Here is a 26,713-nt window from a genome sequence, read left to right on the forward strand (position 1 = left end):
TAGCATTTATTTCATTATTTTCTTTATGTGTGTGTGTTTCCTCTTCTCTGAGCTGCTGGTTCCCTCCTCCTGTCTACCCAGCCCACCCTCAAATGAAGAAAAGACAGTGTGCTTACTGTGTCACCGAGGCTGGAGTTTGTGAGCCCACAGTTGCCACCAGACCACCAACCAGTCCTAAGCTGCTCCAGAACAGACATTGGAGCAGGGACTCTTAGAGCTCCTCCTGGACATGGGTTTATGTTCTGCTCGCTGCTGTGGAAGTAGCCTTGAGCAACATACCAAACCTCTTAGTTTTGCTTCCTCATTTTTAGTACCCTTACCACAAATGATGGTGTGAGGAATGATGAAGTCAGAAAGATCTAATACAGCGCCTCACACAGGCAAGGCTTAGCAAACTTTGGCCGCCCCTCCTTTCTCTCTGTGACTCCAGGGACTGGCCTAGTTCCTGAGACGTTGTAGTTATGTCGAGAGTGTTGCAGGGAGGGTTGGTTCAGCAACTGTGTGTTTTCCGTCTGAAAATAAACCAGATCTGCCCCTCAGCTCTACCTGAAGCAGCTACATCCTGCCTCTTTGCTGTTATCTTTAAATATGCTCCCATAAGAACAGTTAGACAAAGTTATCCTTTCTGGTGCTTAAATAGCATCATTTGGAGTGACACTGGATAAACAAAAATAAATATTGTGCCTGTAATTTCAATTCTAGTTTTTTAATGCATACATTTATCCTATTTTGAGCTTGATTAGCTCAGTGGTGATGGAGGTATGAATGAAAATATATTGACATCCATAAATTATGAATTATGAGAACATTTTCTTAAGTTTTATCTTAGATTTCTTCAAGAGCTTTTTCATTTATGTTAATGGTTGAAGTAATTAAAACTTTGCAAAGAATTTTAACATCTCTTCCAAATCCCACTTGTTATTTCCTTTCTAAGCTATTTTGGCAGTTTCTTGAAAATAAACATATTTCACAAAGCAAAAGACTTTTAAATCTAATATTGTTCTTGATGGATTGCAATTATTTAATATTTAGCATGGATGCAGTCTAACTCAGATAGGCTTTTTCTACAGTTATTATAATGGCTATAATTGCAAAAGGATGCTTTGGGGTAGGAGAAACTGCCAGCTGCAATGCCATTTGATCTAAAAAGGTCACAGTAAAAGGGACATTTAAATTAAGTTATAAATTACAATTGAAGAACAATATTTTGATGTGTGAGTCCAGAGATGTCAGAGCAGGGAGATGTAATTCATGGGTTCATTATAGAACAGGGGTGCCTGACAGCTGAGCCATGCCAAAAGGAAAATTTATTTGCAACATCATGCAGACTGAAAACGGCAGCTAAGATGAGAAGCCAGAGCAGAAACTTGAAGCCTTGTGGTAATACACAGAGTTTGTGCTCATATGACTGCCTGAGACCCTGTGATGCTTAGTGATTGCCATAATATAAATGAGGTGTTTGGGCATTTGCACATTTTCTGTCTTATTTAAATTAAGACCTCGTCCTTGCTCTATAAAATAACATACTTTATAGCTAGGCATAAGGTTGATTCTCTCACCTCTCTGTCCGATATTACAGATTTGCTGAAATTTCAAAACTGTTTAGGCAGCAGAGCTACAGCTTGAAACTGGATCTCCGTCCATGGCAGCTTTGAAGAAGGATATAATTTAATGTTTATAGCAATCCATGAGAAGTTCAATCATGAGTTAATTAAACTGTAGGCAGTCATTAAGTATTATTTATTCTTTCGAGAAGCTTGCCAGTAAAGCACTTATATATATTAAATTATGGAAAGTAATAAGCAGGGAATGATTTGTCAGGGAGAGCGAGAGTGGCACATTTAACTTGGACAATTATGCAGAAGTGTGTTTTTCTTCTTGGGGCATGATCCTTTCTTGCTGCTAATCACGGAGAGGTCAGAAGCTGTAATGAGACCATCGAGGGCGTGTCGTGTCTAGCACTGCACAGCAGATGCTCTGTTGAACTTCTGATTGTTGAGTAGTCTTTGATAAGAGACATGTGCCTGAAATTTTACTCCCCATGATGATGCCTCTACACAGTTTATAGCTTTTTGACATTGCACGTATCTTGTCATGTATCGCATTTCATACCTTCCATTGTCTTTTGACATAGCCAGGGGATTGTGGTGTGAGGCCCATTTGACAGATGAAAACCTCATGCGTTTGTTGCAAAACTGACAACAGGAATTTGTTTCCTGCCTCAGATCCTGTGCTGTGTTCACTAGGCATCGACAGAAGGCATTGACTGTGGGATGGTTTATATAGAAGGGGCAGCTGGACCCCCAGAGTTGTTGAGAGCTTTTTATGCAACTGACCAAATGCATCCAGTGACGTGTGGTATCGTAGTCTTTGGCTCTGTGTAGCGGTTTCATTTGTTACAGTAGAACCGAACCAGGAGCTTGCGTCACTCAAGCTGCCCTTGTTCTTAGCACCAGACCCCCACTGGGTCGGCTCTGCTGGTTCACTCTTGCAGGCCCTTCCTAGCACAGTATCTGGCACTAGGAATTGCCTAGTAACTCTTGTTGAGAGGATGGAGGGCCAAGAGCATGTGGTGCACGCAGCCTGCCACTGAGGCTGGGACGTCCCACTGGATTTCATGGGCACTGGAAGGGGGGGTGGTAGAGGAGGGCTGGATACCTGATAGGGGAAGGGTCCTGTTTGCTGTCTCACAGTGAAAAAACCAAAAGCAAAGGAAAGAATACAGCCTGAGGATTCTGTGGAGCAACCCCGGGAGACCAAAGATCAAACTGGTGGAAAACAGCAAAACAGGGATGGTTCCTTGATGGAGTGACTTGAAAGGCTAGGAGATTGATGAAGTATCACCAGTTTGTTATAAGATTCCCCGGATATTGACCTGTGGTTTAGGGGAAGACCGCTTTTGCTTGTGTAGAAGTGCAGACTTGCAGTTCAGTGATGTGGAAGCAGCAGATTTACAAGTATATGACTCCCTGATCATTGGATCACACACACACACACACACACACACACCCCACACACACACTCCCTGATCATTGGATTACACACACACACACACCCCCCCCACACACTCCAGGATGATGAATTTGAAAACAGTGGTTTCTGCTGAATGACCTCCTGCTTTAGCGGCTGGCAGGGTGATGGGGATGGTGTGAGATCTAAATGCTTCTCCCACCAGTAGCTTGTAAACATTGAAAGCTGGTTAAGTAATGATGTTGTATCTTGGTCCTTGTATTTTGCGATGATTTTTTCCCAGTCACTCTAAAATGGTACAGTTCCCTATACTCTACATTAAAATTGCATTTAATCCCAGAATTTACTAGCTCTGCTTGGTTGCAAAATGGACAGAACGGTTACTTATCTTGCTTTAATTGCTTTTACAAGGCTACAAAGTGAACCTATAAGACATTTGAGGGTTTTTTCCCCTCTGTCTTCATTGCAGTTTCTTTGAACAATCTTCTCCAGGGAAATGGTAGAAAATTTTATTCACATTAAAGGACCTTTTTACCTCAGTGATAGTGAGAAGCCTGCACTGAATTTCCTCACTATGTTGATGTGTCTGTATGGTTGTGATCAGATGTTTAAAAATTGAAACCCACATAATGTTTTCCACAGATGAAATTACTGTAATTTGTTAGAGGTTGGTGCTGTAGTAGAGGGGAATGTTTATTTTATTTTATTTTTTTATTTGACAGAGACACAGTGAGAGAGGGAACACAAGCAGGGGGAGTGGGAGAGGGAGAAGCAGGCTTCCTGCTGAGCAGGGAGCCCGATGCAGGGCTCGATCCCAGGACCCCGGGATCATGACCTGAGCTGAAGTCAAACGCTTAACGACTGAGCCACCCAGGAGCCCTGAGGGGAATGTTTTTAATGACAGTTTTTCGAGATTTAAGGTAGCCAATATTTTGGTAGATTTAATTCTAATATACATAAGGAATACAGTTGAAATTCCAGTTTAGCTCTTCCTCAAACATTATTTTGGCTCCAATCTGAAGAAAGAAAATCTTCATAATCATCTAGAGAATGATCCCTCTTTTAGAAGGGCTTCCTTGTTGCCAGATACATGGACTAAAGAAGGTAGTACCCACCCTTTGAGGACCCTAGAGTTTGAATGTGAGATTGAGGAAGCCGTATTATACAAAACTAGTAATTTACAGTGCCTCTCACAGGTTACACCATTTTCACTCCTACATTTCTGATGTGCATTATCGGTGTTCTTCACAAGCTGTATCTCTGTCTGGCACCTAGAGTAGTGTCTGGCCCAGTTTAGCACTTGGTAAACATCTGTGGAAGGAATGAAGGATGTCCTGAACTCCAGTAATTTTCCCAGAATGCTCAAAACATAATCTTCATTTTTGTGAAGCTATGTGGGCCATAACTTTTAGTATGTTAAAAGTATATCCTTAATTAAATATAATTAAAATATTTCTATAAAGATGTAAAACTCTTGGAACGTTCTCAGACAAGATTCCTAGAAAGTAGAATTAAATGTTTATAACATTCAGAAGAAGGTGAAAGTGTGGAGAGGTTTGGTTGGGTTCCCTAGGAAGAGGGCATGGCAGAGCCACCCCTGGATCTGGCTTTTGGACTAGCCTTTATGAATTATTGATGACAGCACAATAGTACCCTAACTTCATTTGTTCACTAAATATTTCATCACTATTGGTAAATAATCCCATACCTCTGACTTTTCAAATATGTCTTGGTGTAGAGGGTAGGAGTAGACACTAAATATTTATTGGGTTTATATCATGGAAAGGTCAGGAACAGGAATATTTTAAGAGGAGGGGCAGACAGTGGATCAAATGAAAGGAGGGAATTACCCAGTATTTAGAGAACAGAGTAGCAGAAGGAAGCCCAGGTTACCACACACGCATTGCAACAGCTTCTTCAGGGGACAGTGTGATGTGAAATGAAGATTGTGAAGGAAGTGTGAACGCCAGGGTATGTTTAGGGGACAAAGAAGCAGCTCACTAGAAATTTAACTGAGGGCGCCATGCACGCACTGGGCAGCTTTTCTAATAAACCAAAAGTTCAGCAAATTATTCAGAACATTTCTTGCAGCTCCTATTCAAAGCTTGGTTCACCAAAAGTCAGGAATGGCACAGGGATTGATGACATTTGATTTAACTTCATTCAGCAGTACACTTTTGGAACAGGCCTTATGTTCTTATGAGTAATTTCCTATCCAGCCATGTAAGATGTTAAATTTTAAATTTTTTTCTGTGAACTTTACCAGTGTTTTAGTCAAATTTCAAAAACTATTAACATGAGTAATTATGTGAAACATAAGTGGTTTTGTTTATAGTTTAACAGTTTTTTTCCCCCCTCTCTGGAAAGGCTACTATCTAATCTAGAAAATCGATGAAAATTGAGTAGAGACTGCTTCCTTTATTTTTTTTCTTTTTCCTTTAAAAAAGAAATTGCTAATACTCATTTAGCATATTATGTGCCAGGTGCAGTTCTAAACAATTTACATGTGTTTTCTAACGTTATTCTTATAATACCCTAAGAGGTAGATGTTATTATTATACTCATTTTTAAAGATGACAGCATTAAGTCCCAGAGAGGTTAAGTAACTTGCCCGATGTCCCACACTAGTAAGTAATAGAGCTAGAATTTGAATCCAGATAGTCTGGCTCCACAGTCCATGGTTTTTTATCACGTTCTTCATAATTACCCCATATACTATAATTACCTCTTAAGAAATGTTAATTTTCCATAAGCTTTTTATTAAGAAGTTATGATTTGATCAACTTGAATTGATTTCAAATTATCACTAAAATATGTGCTCCTAAAAAAATTAAATAGGCATGCAATTTTTTCTTTTATTCAGTTCTAGTCCATGTCATTAAGCTCATATTTTAGATTCTTATTGTATTATAGACCTTGACAATACCTGCTTGGTCTGGATATTGGGCAAAGTTTGAAAATCTAACTTTATTTTCATCTTTTTATACTGCGGAAATAAGTCTAGATTGGACAGTTTTCAAACACTTTAGTATTTATTTAGTATGGTATTTATGGTATATTATTTTTTTTAAAGTCTAATGATGAATGTTATGAAAATCTACAAGTTAATATCTAGCATTCATATTCAGTACATACACCCCCTAAACACACACACAGACACACATTGTACCATCATCAAAACAGAATCGAGCATTGACTGTTGCTGTAGGTTTTTGTTTTGTTTTAAGGTAGTGACTTATTGTTACAGTTAATATTTAACCTGGACTTCCTTAGACCTGGATTTAAAATAAATTGGGGTCCTCCAAACAGTGAGAATACTCAGGAAATTTTAATTTTTAATACTTTCTGTTTCTCTGAATGAGCAATGAAAATGGATATTTGTGATATCCCTTCTAATAGCAGTTGAATTAGAAGAGGGACTTGCTGTGTATGTTTCAAATACTATTTTAATTTATTCAACAAATATTTACCGCAGGCTTACTATATGCCCCGCCCTGGGTCTGTAGCAGTTGCTAGGAAGGCAATCTGCACGTCCTTCTTATGAGTCTTCTACTAAAGAGGGGAAACACAGCACTCTCTCCTCTTGTGAGTCTGTAGCTCTTTACTTAACACCTAGGTAGGAACAATTACTATGATCTGCTCAATCTTGTCATCTCATATATATTGTGTCCCTACAACACATCCCTAGGAGTTTGCGAGTTTCCTGGAAATAAAAACCGTGGCTTACTAAGGTTTGGACCTTATTTCTGAGTTTGCAACTGATGCTGGTGCATTGTTCAAATAAGGGATTGAAGCACAGGTGAGAAGATTGGAAGGTCCGCTCCATGAGAGCAGGGATGCCTTTGCCTGTTTTGTTCACCGCTGTATGCCCAGGGTCTAGTACATTGCCTGGAATGCAATAGGCACTTAGTCAGCTTAAGGTCAAATGAATTCACATCAGCTGAGATTTAGATTTGGGTGGAGTTTACAAAGGGACAATAGTTGAAGGCATTTATTTATTAAATTAACCAGTATTTCTGTTAGATCTCCATACGCTACGGACTGTGTTAGGCGCTGGAGATAGGGTCTTAGCCAAAATGGATTCTTGTGCCAGAGTACTAGATCTGTAAAGGAGAGCCAGATTTCCAGTGAGAATTTTGGAGGGACAGCCACAGTAAGCAAGAGGATCTTTCTGTCTGCTACTTCATTCCATCGTCTGCAAGTTGAAACTCTGGAACTAGAAGGGGATTGGGGTCACATGAACCAAGAAAGGAATGTCTTTGCAAGATAGAGAGGCTGAGTGGTGTCAGGCACTGCCTGGGGTTGGAAAAGATATGAAGTGGAGGAAGTTTATTACCTTTGATGAGAGAGAAGGCTCCTAGAAGGAGTGTGTAGATAAACCAGCATCTTTATTCACATGTACTGCTAGTATACTGTTAAAGAGTTTTGTTAAAAAGCTCTTAAAGTTTAGGTACTTGAAATTTTTTTTAGTGAAATTACTACAGCTGAAAGACTTCAGAAATACTAAAGGGTAATATAATTCAGTAGGTCTTCGAACTGTTTTGGTGGGGAATGGGACAAGAGTGGGTGGGAATCACACTAGCTGGAGTCTGGCTTTACCACCTGCTGGTTTAGTGTGCTGAGCACCTTTGTTTGACCTTTCTATGCCTCAGTTTCCTCATCCATAAAATGGGGTGACTGTAGTTCCTACCCCATAAGCTTAAATGAGAAAATACCTTCCTCACAGGATTAGGAGAGATAATGAGTACACGGATTGTGCTCACCATTGTGCCCGGCCGAACGTTCAGTAAGTGTTTGTTACTGTTGTTCTGAATCCTATTCCTGTTCTTCCCAAAATGTTCTCTACCTTACCTGCCTCCCTTTCCCAGAACAGCTGGAACTGGGGCCGGGGGGCGATTGGAGGAGAACAAATTCTCTTGCTGACGAACGTGCCCATTCCATGATTCTTCTGTTGGAACAAATGCAGGGTTTCTCTTTTATTGATGAGCTTCCAGATCTGTTATTTGGCACACCTCACTAACTGAAATTGTTGTTGTTGTTTTAGCTACATGAAAGTGGCTATGACGCTGGCAAAGCCCTGCAGCGCCTGGTAAAGAAGCCTGTGCCCAAGCTGATCGAAAAGTGCTGGACGGAGGATGAAGTGGTGAGTGCAGATGGGAGTGGCCTTGTGGCCGGGTCACTGGGCTGTTTGCTTCTCAAGTGCGTTCCCTCCCTCCCTCCTCCGGGGAATGTCTGTGGTATCCATTAGTCCAAGGAAAGAGCCTTCAAGCATCATAATTATACAGAGAGACTTGATCTTAGTAAGCTTAGTGGGAAGGATTTTCTCAGGTTTCATGGAAAGAGAAAAGAGATTGGTAGTGTTGGTTGGCTGGTTTTAGCAAGCCAGCTTTTGATACCTCCCTATTTTAAGACACAAGCATTTTTAAACCAGTTGATACATATCCTAGAGTGGAGCCAGTGACTTGTAGGAAGCATAGACCTGATTATATAAATACAGTGGATCTTACATATTCATTCTATCATTATGGCCCATCAAAGAAGTTGGGGAGATAAGATATGTGCCCACAAATACAGATTTGAATACCCATGGATTCCTGTCCCAGCAGACCGAGTGCTCATGAAGCTACATCCCCATCTTGTGACTTCTGAAAGGTATTGCCATAAAAGACTTACAGATTACTTGTGCTTTTGCAAATACAGTCTTGTGTCTGAGTATTACTGCTTGACATTTGCCCTTTAGGTTGAAAGAAATTAAGATGAAGGCTGGCACTGATAGACATATCGATTGTAAGTTCGTTGCTGATATTTTAAAATATGCTAACAAAGAGTGTTTAGAAACTGTGTGCTTTCCTGATTTTGCTCTTTCATTTTTTCAGCCGGCAGTATTTATTAAGTACTTACTGTGTGCCAGGTGCTGTGTTAGGAGCCATATCAAGAACAGAAGGTCCCGCCTCACAAGGCTTATGTTTTAAGAGGAGAGACCATCTGTAAATCAATATACGTCAAGTGGTGGTACATATGTGTGCTAAGGAAAATAGAGTAGGTAATGAGGATGGAGAATAAACTGGGTGAGGTGCTGGCTTTTGTAAGGGGCTGAGGAAAGGCCTGGTAAGAACCATTTGATCAGAGACCTTAGTGCAGAGGCGAGCCTTTTGGATCAGGGGCCCTAAGGTGAAAGCATGCCAGGGGAAGAGAAGTCTGGGCCCTGGCATGGTCAAGAGGTAGGCAGGAATGTGTCTGGAGGCGGGTGGGGACGGCAGGCAGTGGATCATGTGTGGCCTGCGGACCCAGGGTCGGCACCTTGCTCTTTGCTCTGTATGGGCAGATTCTGAGCAGAGGGGTGACTTGATCTGCTAGTAGGGCACACTCTGGCCCCTGAGTCACAAGTGGGCTTTCGGGGCTTTGGGAGCTTCCAGGCCCGAGGCCAGGGACTGAAGAGCACGGCAGCAGTGCTGGGGAGAAGTGGTGAGATCCTGGGTGCACACTGGAGCCAGAGACAAGAGGTTGGGTTTGAGGAAAGGCCGTGTTGGGGGTGGCAAATGGGAGGGGGAGAAGCGGACTAGGAGGCCGCAGGGAGGGACCGAAGCGACCCCTGAAGGTTTGGTGTAGGAGAGAGCTTTTTCAGGAGTCCGTTAACGCTTGCAGCTGATCAGATGCATGAGGAAGTTGGTGCTGTTGTTTTGAAATTAAACATTTAAAAACTTTACATGATCAGTAAAGAGTTGGAAACTTCTTAAACGTATGTTATTTTTGAGACAGTGCCAGCGTAAAAATGTGAGATTTGTTTTGTCAAGTCAGATAGATGTCGTTTTTCACTGTGGATCCATTTTTGTGAGAAGGAGAGGAGAGTTTTGATAAAAATTTAAGATTCCTCAAACAGCCTTGGTGGAAGAAAGATGTGAGGAGGTAGAGAGGATGGAAGGAGTGTGTGAAAGGCCGTCACCCAGGGGCCCCGCCAGGCGCCCTTCTCGGCCTTCCCTTGCCTTCACGCCGCGGCTCCTCGGCAGCCGGGAGCTCCCTGTGCTTTCTCCCGAGGCCTGTCCTCTGGGATTAAGGACTCCCACTTAAAAGAAGCCGCCTTCCTTTTCCTGCAACACTTGCTTCTCTTGGGTGCAGTGTGGTCTGTGGCCCTGCTGCTGCTGCTTGGGGATTTGGAGCAAGGCGGAAGGGGGAGCCTCGCACATCCGAAAAGGCCTGGCTTGCTTTTGAAAAGCGAAGCTCGACTCCACAGTGCTGCACATTCCGAGGACATGGTAATGATCCTTAACTGCATAAATCCTTGTCATTCGGGCTCATTTTTGTCATGTTTGCTTCTTTTGGTCGGAGACTGGAGACATGTGCTGGCACTCATCCAGTCCTTGCAGAGCACAGGGATCAAATGCTTCCCTTATTTATAGGAAGTTCAGCTTCACTTTCTAAACCTGAACAGTGAATGAGAAAGACGGATTGAATAATTGATAGGCTGAAGGCAGCTTCTCATGAACGTATCCAAGTCAAATCTTTGACTAGCTTTATGTGGCAACCCGGTGTAGAAACTCATGGGCCTCTGCCTTGGGCTGGTTTTGGCGTGAGAACGTAACCTGCTGTGTATATGTGGCCCCTTTGGTTGAATTCCCCACATTTTCTCATCCCAGGAATCACAGGAATAAGCAAAGCACAAGTGTGTCCCAACTAAAATGAGTACACGGGCCTACCTCCCCTTCCTCCCCACCCCCCCAAATAACATTTTAGTTATTTTTAAGCATCATTGCCTCCAGTATATCAGTTTGCTCAAACTGCAGCAACGTCGACAAGGTTGTTTTTCTTTGTGTTTATATGAACTGAATACTCCACAGGCGTGCCAGGGTTGGTGGAATGAGCACCCGCCAGCGTGAACCCCCCCGCCGTGCTCTGAGCAGGCAGCCTGTGCCGCCCTGGCCCCAGCAGGTGCACCGCTCCCTGACCAGACGAGTCTCTCCCGATGCTGCCAGACCAAACCCTCAGCACGCCACAAGGTTCAGCACAGTTCCTGGGCCCAGCCTGCCACGATCGCGCCCTCTTCTGAGCTGCTTCTGCTGCTTGCCGTGTTTGTTGGCAGCCTGCCCCTTGCTTTCTCCTGCTGCCATCACCAGCTCTGTTCCTCACAGCTTTATTTCCAAGTTGATTGCCCTCCTAGTTGGTAAACTTCTTAAGAGTGAGGACTTAACTGATGGTGAGAATAGTGTCTGGTAGAGAATAATGTTGTCTAAGAGGGATTTGAAAGATACTGACAACTCTTTAAGATTACTGTTTTTAAGGATTCTTTACCGTAATTACGATTGTCCTCAATCTAGCATTTTATTTTTTTTATTTTTATTTTAAAAGATTTTATTTATTCATTTAAGAGAGAGAGACAGAGAGAGCACAAGCAGGGGGAACGGCAGAGGGAGAGGGAGAAGCAGACTCCCCCCTGAGCTGAAGGCACACGCTTAAGCGACTGAGTCACCCAGGTGCCCCTCAATCTAGCATTTTAAAACTTGTAGTAGTTAATAATTATGCATCAGAGAAAAACTTTTACATGCACCCAAGCTGACCTTAGAAGTTTTACTTTTGGAAAAAAATTCCCATATTATTAATGATAACACCACCCAACTTCTTCATCCTAGGTCTTTCAGATAATCACTAATTCTTGAGATTTTAGGCCTCAAAATGACACAGTGGGAGGCCTTTCATTTTACATTTTCTCTCAGTGATTCCTTTGACAGCTTGTGTGTGTATATAGATGTGGTATTTCTTACTGAAGTTTCTTTGGGGCTGAGACACTTTAAATCTTGTGGAATGGATGCCAGGTTTGTGGCAGTTTTCTGCAAATTCTAGGCCAGAAACTGGCAGTTGAACTCTGCTTTAGTGGAATGACTGAGAAACACGTTGGTAGCTAGCTCAAGGCGGTCTCTCAGGCTAAATACACTGGGTCAGATCAGAGAGGCCGTTTCGAAGAAATGCTAGGTCAGTTGGATGGAGCCAAAGTAGATGGCTGGCTGCCGCATCTGGGAGTTGTTCTGACAGCCAGTTTCACTTACATTATGCTAAAAATATTATTCCATTTCAGGAAGCCACTTAAATCAGTAGAACTTATGGAGAGAAAGAGGAGAAAAATACTGATCAGAACTTTAAACAAAAAAGAAAAGAAAAAGTAAAAGAAACTCTAGATTATTAGGTTTTTAATTAAACATGATGAACACATTTAAATATAACACAAAGGCCCCAGGCTGAACTGCACCTAATCGAAACAGATTGAGTCACCCTCCCGTGCTCGGGTAGTTATTAATTCTGCTTATTTATGCATGTGAGCTGAAGGTCGCATTTGCTGCCGCCGTGCTGTTGCTTATTGCACTGGGATTCCGCTGCTGCTTGATGCTGTGCTCTTAATTAGCATTCAGCTGTTGATACGGAAATACTGGGGATGCTAATTGAATTCCCTTTAAAATTCAGGGCCTGCATTTTCCGTGGGGAGTTTGGCCTGACTTGCAAGGTTGTAAGATCGGGTGCTCCACTGAGCCGTGCACTTCACCCTTTGCTTCCCATCCACTTGGCTGTGTTTGTTTTGGAAATTATTTTCGTGTTGAAGTAGCTTTCAGCAAAATTCCAGGTGTTCCATAAGGTAAAAGGTTTTGTTGCTTATGGTATTCTCGCAGAGCATTCATTCCATTTCATTGTGGGTAACTGTAACTTTTATCTGGAAATATGTTTTCCCTTTAAATGTTTTGTACCAATTTTGATGTAATACATTGAGTGAACAACATAGATATAAATACTCTCTATAAAATTTTTATCCATAGCTAGTTTATCCGACTTTGGTTGGCCATGTACACGGATTTACAAATGCATGTATTTTAAAACCTCTAAACTCTCCTTCAGTTTAAAGCTCAGCATTATCATAAATATAAATGAAAATCCTTCTTTCAAAATTGACATGACATGGCAAACTAATTTTCTGAATATTTGTAAACCAATGAACCCGTGTGGCTGGTCAGGGAATTACTTCCACGGGACACACCAGCTGTCTGCATGGTGTCTCCCAGCATCATCTTCAGATGCCTTTGTTAGGCCCTTTTTGGAATGTCTGCTCGAGAAAACATTGTTTTCATTGTTCACTCTTTTTAAGCCAGGCATCTGGATGTGCCAGAAGACAGAGCTGCTTAGTGGGGCAAAAATACAGTGAATTTTATTTACTGTTTGTGTGGCAGCTATAGAAAATGGAATCCACAGCAAAACCAAAGTTAAGGTCCAATAGCAGCAGGAGGTTGTGGAGGTGAAAGCAGAGATGGAAACAACGGCAAGGGGGAAGAGAGCCAGCTGCCCTCAGCCTGTAGTTACAATCCTGTGAGTTTTAAGGTGTCCATAATCTTGGGGTTTAGTTTTAAATTTTATATTTTCAATATAGGGGAAGCCTTAATTATATGATACTGATTTTTAGGAATGGTCAGATTTCCAGAGTTGTTGAGCATTTTATATAGTCATTCAAAAAAATATGGGTGATAGGAAGATCCTGTAGGTCATCTAATACGAACCCATTCATTTTTTCTTCTTTTGTAAATTTTATGTGACTCTTCTCTGTTGTTGGAATATCATTATGAAAACATTAAAGGAGGGTTGAAACCTCACTACCATCTCACATGCCTGGTTTCAAGCTCTCTTCATGTCTTTGTTCATGTACCTATATTGGTTGATGTATTTGTAATCTTATGTAAATTGAATCATATTGAAATTCTCACTTTTGTAAGAAATCTTAATTTGAGAATGTTTATGGTTCACCTGGAACCCGAAATAGAGATAATACTGGATTTAGTGCAACATGTAATAGGCATTTAGTAAATTTTAAATAGAATTGAAGTAGCTTTTTCTCTCAATTTATTACCCTTCCTCTAATTTTAAGTTCATTAGTACTGCCTCATAGGAATAACTTAATTCTGAGATATGAGAATAGGAAAGGTAAGAGAAGTATAAAATATTGGCATATTATTTATTTATACATAAGTAATACACATATTACTCATGTTATGTGTTCTTATGGTCCATGGCAAAAATCAGTCCTTTAGTGTTAAGAGAGGAAAATGTAGGGGTGCCCGGCTGGCTGAGTTGGAAGAACAAGTGACTCTTGATCTCGGGGTTGTAAATTTGAGTCCCACATTGGGTATAGAGATTACTTTAAAAAATAAAATCTTTAAGAATAAATAAATAAAGAGGAAAATGTAGATACAGGTAAATTTGTGTAATGCTTCAAGTATTAATGAAATTGGACTATTTTTCCCATGATTGACGCCCATTAGCCTTTGAATCAAACCCTTTTTTAAACAAGTCGATAGTGTGAATAGAGTGGAGTTTATTGTCAAGTCCATTTGACAATGAGACAGTGAATTAAAAATCAATTATATGTTCAGAAGATTGGTGTCAGGCAATCAATTTTGTCAGTTTGCAGAAATGGTCTACTGCATAATAACCGGTAAAGAGAAATGTATTTTAAAATCCTTTAGTAAATGAGATAGGCCAAGCATTAGAAAGAGAGATTTCGGGGTGCCTGGGTGGCTCAGTCATTAAGCGTCTGCCTTCGGCTCAGGTCATGATCCCAGGGTCCTGGGATCGAGCCCCGCATCGGGCTCCCTGCTCAGCCAGGAGCCTGCTTCTCCCTCTTCCGCTCCCCCTGCTTGTGTTTCCTCTCTAGCTGTCTCTCTCTGTGTGTCAAATAAATAAATCTTTAAAAAAAAAAAAAAGAAGAAGAAGAAAGAGATTTCAAAAATTTATTTCAGTATTTCATGTTAATAGAAGTTGCCTCTGGGTTAAATCTACAAATTCAGCAGTGACCTTGCCTTTCACATACATGGCTTTATTGCTTTCTAGGCTTCCTCTGTAAACTGTGGTCAAAGAAGGTGGTATGCCTGTTTTTCTAAATAAGGTCGTTCTTTTTCGCATTTTCTTTAACCCATATGTTTCTCAAGTTCCTTATCCCCTACCTGATGTTAGGTATTTTTGTTTAAAGCCAGCAGTAAGTTGTGCTGTTCTTTGGGCTCCATGTGTGTGCAAATGTTTGTGTACCTGTCCCTTTTCAGGCCTTGGGGTGCTGTGGAGTAGCACAGAGACCTGGGAAGTAACCCCACACTGAATATAGGCATTCCCTAAATTATTCTTCACTGCTTAGGATAATCTTTTAAAATCAAAGAGCAATTTTTAGGGGACATTTTTCATTTTTGCTTGAAGTGGGGGAGCATTGGGGAGAATCTTCAGCTTGAAAGATTAATAAGCACTACAGCGGTGGATTATTGAAACCATGTTTTCCATCTCATTTTCAAGGGCGTGTAAAACAAATGGAGATAGCATACACTTTCAGCCGCCCTCCATCATCTTTCTCTGCGTTTAAAAAAATGAGAACAAGACACAAGGGGACTTGAGAGATTGCATTTGTTCTCCCATAGACAAAGTGGTTATTTTATAAATGAAGAGGATAGAAAACCCTTTCCTTCTGCAGTTTCTTAGCAACAGAGCTGGAGTCCATTTTAATGTGTATGCATGGAACATTCTGTGTATGATGAAACATACTATCAGCCTGGTCACTGGAGTTCGGTGTTGGGGGAAGGAAATAGGAAGCTTAAAAAGAAAAGGAACCCTACAATGAAAGGAAGTAACTCATTTTGAACTGTCTCCTCTTCCCTGGAATACTTGCGTCTAAAACCTAAAGTCTCTCTTATTTATTTATTTATTTATTTATTTATTTATTTATTTATTTATTTATTTATTTATTTTCTTATGTTAATCCCCATACCTTACATCATTAGTTTTAGATGTAGTGTTCCATGATTCATTGTTTGTGCATAACACCCAGTGCTCCATGCAGAATGTGCCCTCCTCAATACCCATCACCAGGCTAACCCATCCTCCCACCCCCTCCCCTCTAGAACCCTCAGTTTGTTTTTCAGAGTCCATCATCTCTCATCCTAAAGTCTCTCTTAAGTAGAAATAATAATGGCCTCAGGGGCCTCCTGATTGCCCCCTTCACTGGAGTGCCAGCACATTTTTTAATATTTCCTAGTAGTGTTTTGTTATTCTTCTTCCTCCACCACCCTGCATATTGTTAAGTGACACTTTCGACTAATGTTTCAGAACTTGCTTTAAGACGTTTTTCCAAAGTGCTTCATATGGGTGAATTCTAGTTCATTTTCCACATACATAAAGCAAAGTGCTGAGGTGTTGGAAAGCAGAGTGTGTTTGGTGGTCATAAAGGAAAAAGTCTCGCAGTTGGCCTCACCAGCTTAGAGTTCAGACCCATGTCTGTTTGTCCGGCTCTGTACTTCTTGCATTTGGTGTTGGGCTTGCAGATGACAAGCCTGCTTGTCCATCCTTTGTGAACATGAACATAGGATGACCCTTCGTGTCATTTACCAAGTTGCTTATTCAGTTTCTGATTTTAGGTAACTGGTTGAAATTCGTTCATCCAGTCATTCCACAGATGTTTATACAGCACCAACACAGCACTCTGCCAGACACCGTTTTATGTGCTGGTGCTCCAGTGGGGAAGATAGATTAAAACAGGATCACCAAGTAACATATACAGTGTGTTAGCTGTGTGCTAGAGAGTGTGGGGGTCTGCCTTGCTGGGCCGTGACGGCGAGTTTCTCTGGGGGCTTCCACATTAGACTAGGAAGTCTCAAGGTCAGGGACTATAGTTTAATTCTTCTTGTATCTCCAGAACAGAGCCCAGGGCCAGGAGTATGGTGGATAATCAGAAAAGACTTTTGACTGGTTTGGATAGAAGAGAAGCCTAGTAGAGGTTGTTTCGTCCCCCAAGTCCTCACATCACTTCAGTGGACTTGGCCCCTTTGGCTGAGCTTGAGCTCAGATGCTGCTGCTTCAGGGGGTTCCTTCTGCCTGCTCAGGGCCAGTGCTCGCTCCAACTCCCCAAAAATTGACTGGACACTGCCCTGTTCTTTTCTTCTCAAGAGCTTCCCTTGGAAGCAGCAGCCAACCCCTTCCAGTTGTCTGTGGACTCCATTTTCTAGACTCCAATAGAAAAATCTCACTCTTTGTCAGCATCACTTCATACTTGTTGATGTGTGTGGTTGCCATGTTCTGCTGTGGGAGAGTGAGCAACGACGAGAAATAGAAGGAAGAAGCCTCAGTAGATGGCCCGGAGTTAGTCTAACCAGCCTTCCCTCACGACCCATCATGCGTTTGAAAGCAGACCACCTATTTGCAAATCTCTTTCTTAAAGCTGTCTGGTTGTTTGGGGCCATCTTTTTTGTGACTGTGGTATGTGGGTAACAGACCTTTCCTCAGGTTTCCTCCAAACCTTTAGGGTGCTTCCGCTATTGGGTCACTTTTGGGATATTTCTTCCCTCTTAAAGGGCTGGATCCCATGTAGTTAATCCCAGCAATAGGAAATAGAAGAACTATCAAATAAATATATACCGAGGAACTAAGGAAGGAGCAAAGCAAAGTTGCAAGTAAAACAAGAACCAAGCAGGGTGCCCAGGTGTCTGAGTTGGTTAAGTGTCCAGCATTTGATTTCGGCTCAGGTCATGATCTCAGGGTCGTGGGATCGAGCCCCGCATCCGGATCTGCACTCAGCACGGAGTCTGCTTGTCCCTCTCCCTCCGGTCCTCCCCCACCCGTTCTCGTTCTCTTTCTCTCTCTGTCTCTCTCTCAAATAAATAAGTAAAGTCTTAAAAAAAAAAAAGAACCAAACAGTAAGAGAATGGAGCAGGATGGCTGATAGTACACCATGTGGCCTAAAAAGTCTACCAACACTGTATTTAATATTTAAAGTATATGTCTAGAGCCTGTTTTGTTTTTTTAAGTGTATACTGTCATTCTGGATCCTTTTATTCAGTGTTCAGAGAACACTAGGAAGATCTCTGTCCTGGAAATAGGAGCATGTCTGGGCCGTGCTGAATATTTGCAGCTTTGTTGCCACTGTCCACTGTCCTGAGTGGCTCTGCTGTCCAAGGGCATGAAGAGTGCTACTGAAGTGCAGTGCACTTGAACTCTGGGGGAATGAAAGAGGATAAGTCATCACACCCTTCTCTCTCCTCTCTGGAAGTCTTGCTGGGCTGGGGTGGGGTGGGGTACAGAGAGAATGCCAACCCAAAACTGCAGGCCTGGGACGACGGCCCTCAGGCTGGCAGCCACTTTTGGGACCTCAAGGAAGGAGAAGGCAGGGGGAAAGGACAAACTTTGCCATGGCCGGCAGGTGTGTTTGACAGGAAACCTGGATCTGAAGCCAGTCCCTGTCTGCAGCCACCCATCCCTTTCACTGCCCGCGTAGAAAACTGGGCTGATGTCTTATCTACAGCTAATGAAATCATCTCTTTTTAAGAAATTTGAAAGCATTTATGCCCACACACTTATGTGCCCTAGTGCTAACTAAGAGTTCTTGGTTTCCCCTTGCAGCTCATTTGTCGGTTTTGATTATTTATTTTTATAATCTTTTTCTAGTTTTTCTAATCTTTCCTATCAGCAGTAATAAAATAAAACCTCTGGACTGCAGACATGCGTGTTTAACAAGTCTTACAGGCTATCCCAGAGCCAGAGGGAAGGACAGTCCATCACCAGCAGCTCTTCTCTGTGTTATTTCAGTCCCTTTTCTCCTCTCAAGAGCCCTGAATCTTCTCTGGGAGCCACTGTTCCTGAAGTCTTTGCAGGTGTTACCTATTTGCTAATAAGCCACTTTCCAAACAGGCACGTTCAGCCTAAATTAGTCTTTTTCTTTTTCCTTCTAGGGCCTCTAATTAATTAGGGTAACATAGCTAGCTAAGCAGGCTTGGTTATCCATTTTTGAAAGAGTTGTTTTAGAGAATGAATTTTAACAAGGTGTTACTAAGCATAGATTTGAGGAGCCAGTTAACCTGGACCCAAAAGCCATCCTACATTAATCTGTTTTTAAAATTCTTTTTTTTTTTAAGATTTTATTTATTTATTTGACAGAGAGAGACACAGCGAGAGGGAACACAAGCAGGGGAGTGGGAGAGGGAGAAGCAGGCTTCCCGCTGAGCAGGGAGCCCGATGTGATGCGGGGCTCGATCCCAGGACCCTGGGATCATGACCTGAGCTGAAGGCAAACACTTAACGACTGAGCCACCCAGGCGCCCCCAACATTAATCTTAAAATAAAATAGCTTTGCTTGTAGAAGGCCCTGGGCTCTTGGTCTGTGATTCCCATTCCTGTGTTCCCAGCAGAACACCACTTGGGATTCTTGATTTCATCAGACAAAGCTGTTCCAGATTCCCAAAGCAGCTTAAAGTTGGGATAGACTCTGAATATTTGGGATTCTCCCTCTCATTCCAGTCCATGAAAATGAAATTCTCCAATCCTTAAGCAGGAACAAAAGTTAGAAAATTATTTTCTGATTATCCTTTGAGACAGTCCAACTTCTTTGTCTTCTTTCCAAGTTTTTGACCCGAGAACAGCCTGACCCTGGTAGTGCGTCTCCCTCCTTAGAACTCTCTGACTTTATAATCTGCTCACATTCTCCCCCCACCAGGCTCGCTCTCTAAAACCCCTGTCAAACGTCCCAAGGATCCACTTACATTATCTTGCTTTTAAAAGGCAAACTTTCAGATGGATCATTCAGTTGCTCACACATTTAGAGGAGTCAGTAAGCATCATACCATATTGTCCTTCACTGGTTTGAAATAATCTCAGGCACTGCAGAATTCCATTGCTAGGAGGATATGCATGTGTAAGTGAGGCACTCTCCTTCAAAGGAGTATCTTGACAAAAAGAGTGATGGACTTTTATAGTTCAAAACCAAACATTATTGCCTTTTTCTGGATAACCAACTTTAGATTTTCCTTAAAAAATGTTACATGGTGGGGAGTGGACTTTTCCCCCCACTTTCTATTGAACTTAATTCCATTGCCTTTCCATACCTATTCTGTGGAAGGTTCTGCTGGATGCTTATGAGGCCCCTTTATATCCCGTGTTTACTGTTGTAATTCATCCTCTAGAACCTTCTGTTCCTACTGTTGTTAGTTAAGCTTCGTGTTTTAGAAATGAGGTTAGAAAATAATATTAGTTCCTCATCCAGAAAAAAGGGAGCTTATCGCTGACTTGAGACAAAGAAACTACATTTGTTCTTTAACTGCTAAGATTTCTGCAGGAGTCCCCACTGACCTTGATAATTGCCTGGCAGAGTGGCATCCTTGACTTATTTTGGCAGTGGGTGTACATGAGCACTTGAGTTGGATGTTGTCGCCACAGGCAATCTAGACAGGAGATGGCAGCCACACTATTGGAAACTTTTTGAGTGCCTCTTCTACTCCTGACGTTGGCCTGGGGTCCACCGGGGACGCAGGGCTGAAGTGTTGCTGTTGGACAGGGAGATCAGGAAGCGCTCTGAGGAAGAGCTGTTACTCGAGAGGAACCCTGAAGGATGGATAGGATTTTGCCAGGCACATTGGATCAAGGTTAATGGAAGAACAAAGGCATAAAAGAATATGGGTGGTTGGTTAATAGCCAGTTGATCAGTTTGAATGAAGTTATGGGTGGAGGAGTGTCTGAGATAGCTGACTGATTCAAAGCCACCCACTCTTTATGGGAAGAGAAGTTTATGTTTAATTTAATAGAAAATAAGGAATAATTACACACTTTCAAATGTGGGGAATGATAGGACTGGGGCCATAATTGAAGATTAATCTGGCAGTAACATGGGTGGTAAAGTGGGTAGAGAAGGAAATCAGCGGTTCTGAAACCTGACTACACGTTAGAATCACCAGGAAAACTTTAAAATGTCCCCGTGTTCAGACTGCACTCCAGACCGGTTGGATCAGAATCTCGGGGGTGGGACCCAGGCATCCATGTTCCAGGCTAAGGACTGTGGTCCTAGTGAGAGATGTTGAACTTAGAGAGAAGCTCTTATAGCAGCTATTCTCAACCTTGGTTGCACACTGGAATCACACAGGGAACTTTGGTGTGTGCTTGTGCATGCGTGCGTGCGCGCACACACACAAAACAGAGACTTGGAATCCACCCCGAGATTCTTTCTTTTTGAGAGAGAGAGAGCGTGCGCGCAAGTGAGCTGGCAGTAGGGAGGGGAGGGAGGAGGAGGAGAGGGAGAGAGAGAATCCTGAGCAGGCTCCACACCCAGCGTGGAGCCCTATGTGGGGCTCGATTCCATGACCCTGAGGATCATGACCTGAGCAAATTTAAGAATCTGACGCCCAACTGACTGAACCACCCAGGCACCCCTCCCCAAGATTCTGATTTGATTCATCTGGGATATGACCAGGGCGTTGGGTTCTAATACCCAGTCAAGGTTGAGAAGAACTGAGGTAGAGGGAAGGTGAAGTGAGAGAAGCAACTAAAATTGAGAATTTATGGAGCAATCATAAGACCTTTATTCTGTGCCAGGTGCTGTTCTGAGCACACACCATGAATGGACTCATTTACTGACGTGTCACAGAGTGATTTGTAGAGTCTGCTTTCCAGTCTAGCCCCCTGGCTCTAGAGCCCAGCTCCTACCTTGCTGTACCAATGGTATCTCTAGAGACGCCCAGCTGATTGGAGGTGGGGGTGGGGAAGCAAGGAAAAAGTGGAGAAATACAATTCAGATTCTGTGTTTTGGTACAAGGGAGGAGGCTGGTGGTAGTATTAACAAAATCTGACATCAGGAGAAATACTTGCTTTAGGGGAGAATAGGAGAGTTTGTGTTAATTTGCAGTGATTTAAGAAGATGCAGGTGAATCCTGCCATTAGAAACAAAGATCTAAAGATAGGAAAGATTTCTAGTCTACAAGAGCAAGCTCACAGTTGAGGAAACTGGGCTTGAAGTGGGTAATTAGTTTGCTCAGGGTCTCAGCTAGTAAGTGGTAGAGCCAAGGTCTGATAAGTTGCCAGGGACAGCAGTGCAGAGTGAGAAGAGACTCTTGGGGGAATTCTTACGTCGAGAGGCATAGGGATGGACAAAGTGACAAAGTGAGAAAAGGCTGGAGAAGGGGTTGGACTCTATATTGTTTACTTTGTTAAACATTATATTTAACTCAGTAGGATATGAGGAGTAACTACATATTTTTTGAATATGGGCAGTGATCGGACTGGGGCTGTCTTTGACATAACTCAATTGAAAGATTGAGGAAGGAAATTGGTACAAGGTCAGGATGCTGAGGCATGTCTAGTAGCATCGATTACACTGTTGAAATAACTGGTAGTGAGTCCCAGGCTGCATACCGAACTTGGGGAACCAGGTAGAGGTGGTAGAAGAGTCAAAGGGCTATCGGGCACAATCAAGAAGAAGAGATTTTGTGGGATTAATGGTGGTGGTACAGTAGTAAATAAGAACATTTCTAGTTTTATATCTTAGATGTTTTCAGGGATGCCCAAACATAAATGGGTGGCTAGGTTGGAATAACGGGCACTGAGGGCTGTGGCTGCAAACCATATTAGAAGGGCTCAGGGCAAGATTTTCATGTTCCCGAGAGTACTGTCAAAAGACAGGATAGAGGGATGCCTGGGTGGCTCAGTTGGTTACGTGTCTGCCTTTGGCTCAGGTCATGATCCCAGGGTCCTGGGATCCAGCCTCACATCCGGCTCCCTGCTCAGCAGGGAGTCTGCTTCTCCCTCTCCCTCTGCCCCTCCCCCTGCCCCTTCTCTCTCTCTCTCTCTCTCTCTCTCTCTCTCTAGCTCTCCCTCTCTCTCTTAAGTAAATAAGTAAAATCTTTTAAAAAAGAAAAAGATAGGATAGAGAAAGGGACTTTTAACTAGATGTAGGATCACTGAATAAGGGGGAGGGAGACTGGCTTGTTTGGTTGATTCCATGACAAGGAAAAGCAGCTGGAGGTGGTCGGAGGAAAAGCAGCTGGAGATGGTCGATGATGTGGTGTGACAGGTAGTCACCGTTGGAATCAGAGGATGCACACGAAACTAAACCTCTGGTTATTATTGGAGGGGTTTTGCAATGTCCATAACAGCCAAACTATGGAAAGAGCCTAGATGTCCATCAACAGATGAATGGATAAAGAAGATGTGGTATATATATATACAATGGTATACTACTCAGCCATCAAAAAAATGAAATCTTGCCATTTGCAACGACGTGGAGGGAATAGAGGGTATTATGCTAAACGAAATAAGTCAATCAGAGAAAGACAAGTATCATATGATCTCACTGATATGAGGAATTTGAGAAGCAAGACAGAGGACCATAGGGGAAGGGAGGGAGAAATGAAACAAGATGAAACCAGAGAGGAAGACAAACCATAAGAGACCCTTAATCTCAGGAAACAAACTGAGGGTTGCTGGAGTGGAGGGGGGTGGGAGGGATGGGGTGGCTGGGTGATGGACACTGGGGGGGGGGGGTATGTGCTATGGTGAGCGCTGTGAATTGTGTAAGACTGATGAATCACAGACCTGTATCCCTGAAATAAATAATACATTATATGCTAATAAAAAATTTTTTTTAAAGTTATTGGAGGGGTTTTGAGGGATGTTGTATGGATCATGATGTGAGGATGCTGGGGGGCTCGGGGAGGGCTTTGGGCATGCGGGCATCTGGAGAACAGAGAAAAGGGAACAAGGGAATGAGAAGATAATAGGTCTCTAGAGGACACAGTATGCTGGGCCAGTGGGGAGTGGCTAAGGTGAGGTGTCCATAGCCAGAAGTAGACATCGGGATGGGAGTAACGGGAAGGGGTGGGAAGGAAATTTGTGGTTATCGATGATCATTTTAGGTCCCATGGCTGGGGAGACTGAGACCCCTCTGTGCGGCCCTGCTACATGGTGTGCTTCTTGAGGGCTGATCCATCTCTTAGAGTGTTCACTCCTCAGCATGGCTCACTAGATGCTAAGCTGAGTTGAATTGGATTAACATGTAGAGGCTGAAGATGGAGGCAAGTGGTGAGGAAGCAGGATTTTGTGAATAGAACAATATTTAGAATTTAAGATTTCAGATGGGAATGTTGGCTTCAGAATATATTGTGCTGTTTGTTTCCTCAGTCACTCCACAAGTGTTAAGCATTTAACTGTGTCCTAGATGCTAAGTCTTGGAGATAAAAATAATGTTGGACATACTATTCTCATGGAGCTTGTGTTCTAGTGGGAAGCACAGACAAACCAATTAATGTAAATAAGGTAATCCAGATAGATGCTATGAAGAGGATAAGTCAGTAACACTCAAGGAGACTCTTAGCAGGGTAGGGGCTGTGGGGCTGTGGAGCTGCCTTCGTCGGTTAGCAGCAGCTTCTCATTCCATGTTACTGTTCTTCTAAGTCTGGACAAATGGGATCCCTGATAATTCAAGCCAGTTAATCAAGAGTGATATGTGTTTTTCTAATAATTCAAATTACTTAGCCCACATCTGGTGATTTTTGGGGTCATGTCTCAGTTTCCCATAATCTGTTACTTGTCGGGAGCAGATAGATAAATGCCTTCAGGACTCAGGAACTTTTGAGAGCTTAGAGCAAACTGAATTTGGCTGAAAGGACAGGTGGGAACTTTGCTTGGAAGCAAAATCATGTAGCTAACTAGAGGTTTATTCATTTCTCATGCATAGTTGTGCATTTTCCAGTATGCGGAGACACAATAATAGAATATTTCTAAATGCCAAAAAGACTCTCTAAAGCTTCTTCATGACCTTTTAGTTCAGGGGACAGATTAGAAGAGAAGGATCTGGTTCTTGTAAAACGTTTGCTGATAATCTTAGAGCAGCTTTGGGTGTATATTGTCTGTGGTGAGACGAGAGCTGGGAGAAACTGTGGTAAACCGAAAAGGAGGCTCTGTCTAGGCCGTGGAGTCCCCTGTAGATGTCACTACAGTTTTGTTTTCTTCAGTGCTTCTTAGTATAATGTGTTTTATCAAAAAGGCCTGAGAGCCTCAAGCCAAAAAGAAAAAAAAAGGGACATGAAGGAACTTGATGAGTAGATGATTCATTTCCTCATTGTAAAGAACATTTCTTTCATCCTTTATTAGGCCACAAGAATTCTTCCACTATTAGCCATCCTAGACTGTGTTGAGAAGTCCCACCAACCCTGGCGGCCTGTACTCGGGCCATCTGGCTCTTCTGCCTGCCTCAGAGAGAGCCTGAGGGCTCCTCTCAGGTCAACCAAGGGAAAGAAACTTCAGGTTTCCTCTGAATGTTTGCTGCCATTGTGCCTGTTATTTTTCATTCGTGATTTGCTCAAAACCAAGAAACTCTAGTTTCTTCTCCTTTTTTTTCTTTCTACCCTCTCCCTTCACTTCTACTTTTCTCAGATGACTCCTCATCTGTTTGTAGACAACCACCTACTAGTAATGTAGTTAAAGTTTGGTGGTAGAAAACAAAAATGTTGGTAAACCTGTTTCTGGTTGAATCTGTGCTTTCGACCAGCTGCTGTACCCTGGGCAAGTCCTTGATCCTCTCAGAAATGAGAATATTAATTAAATAATTAGGTCTTTGCTGGCCCTCAAAGGCTCAGGTACTGGTAATAGGAATAGGAATCGTCTTTGAAGAAATATTTATCAAATGCCTTCTTATACACGCAGAGGTCTCTCTGACAGGTGCACCAGACAGAACCACCCGACCTCAAGGAGAGAGACCCTCTTGGCAGTGATGGACTTGGGTGCCCAGAACCTAGTGTTGGGCAGGATGTGGGAAGTTCCATGATGGGGTGCACAGAAAGATAGAAGCACAGAGAAGGATGACAAAACATAGATATGAGATAGTAAATAAAGTTGTTCAGGGTCATACCAGTGGTGAGTGAATCAGAGCCACCAGCCCAAGAATAGCTCCATAGTGACCTTGCACAGGATGCCCAGACACAATATTGTGTAATGAATCACTGAGGTGTGAGGAGTGTGGGACATGTTCAGGGAGCAGCAGGGACCTGGCTCTAGTTGAGTCTGGGGCAGTCGTGGTCGGTTCTGGGGATCTGTATGCAGCGCAGGTGCTGCCCCTGCCTTCTTGTGTTCATTGTGGACCTTTCACACAGCACTGTCTCCCCATGAGCTGGAATGAAACCTCAGACTCCTTTTTAACACATTTTCTAATCCACACACTTGAGGGTGGTGGGTGCTGAAGCTTTAGTGCTAGAATGGAGATTCTGGATGCTTGAATATGCACACCGAGGAGTTTGAGCTCTCCATCTGTCTTGGGCAGAGAAGTGCCATAACCAGTTCCTTAGAATGCAAATAAAGAATGGTCTTTACCTTGGTGGAATAACATTACACAGCACAGGGTCTGTAGTGGTGTGATCTGTCTTCGTCCTGGAAGGCGTTTTTAGTGGCTCTGGTTTGGTTCGGTTAGGTAAAACCAGAATGTAATAAATCTAGCTGAGATGTGGAAGCATTGTTGGCATTCTCCAGAATTCCTGCATCTTTTTCCTTGTAGGTACAAAGTTAAAAACAAAACAAACAAACAAAAAACCACAAAAAAAACAAAACTCTCTTTCCCATGAAGCTCCTAAAAGAATCTTGCTTTAAAAACCATATGCTTCCTCCCAAGATTAAATTGGCATATACCTTTCTCCTGAGAAGGATGTAATTTTTAACATATAAATAGTGACATTGAAAATGAGACTGTTATATCGCTCTTAAATCTATCCAGAGCATTTTGAATACCATCTCGATTTATACCCATTATCATCTATTCTAAAAATACATGGTCTCTTTTTAGCAGTAAAATTTTACATTCTATCTTTCCTTGCCCTCCTTTAACTTCTATAACTAGTAACTTTTCTTCAATCTATTGCCCCATAGATTTTATTCTTAATATAAAGCATTTCCTGGGGTGCCTGGGTGGCTCAGTCTGTTCAGCATCCGACTCTTG

At 42.5% G+C, this 26,713-nt stretch overlaps 1 protein-coding gene across 3 annotated transcripts in view; it reads left to right on the top strand.

Moving 5' to 3' along the window:
• The window catches only part of RERE (arginine-glutamic acid dipeptide repeats), a 290,457-nt gene that overhangs the window by 189,023 nt on the left and 74,721 nt on the right, over window positions 1-26,713 (top strand). For all 3 annotated transcript variants that reach the window (XM_035019874.1, XM_035019876.1, XM_035019877.1), the window contains exon 11: window positions 8,015-8,113. In XM_035019874.1, the coding sequence (XP_034875765.1) occupies window positions 8,015-8,113 (99 nt within the window). The remainder of the gene's footprint in view (window positions 1-8,014; window positions 8,114-26,713) is intronic.

This window comes from Mirounga leonina, unplaced genomic scaffold (genome assembly GCF_011800145.1).
Source record: "Mirounga leonina isolate KUSES-001 unplaced genomic scaffold, KU_Mleo_1.0 Mir_173, whole genome shotgun sequence".
Classification (NCBI taxonomy): Eukaryota; Metazoa; Chordata; class Mammalia; order Carnivora; family Phocidae; genus Mirounga; species Mirounga leonina.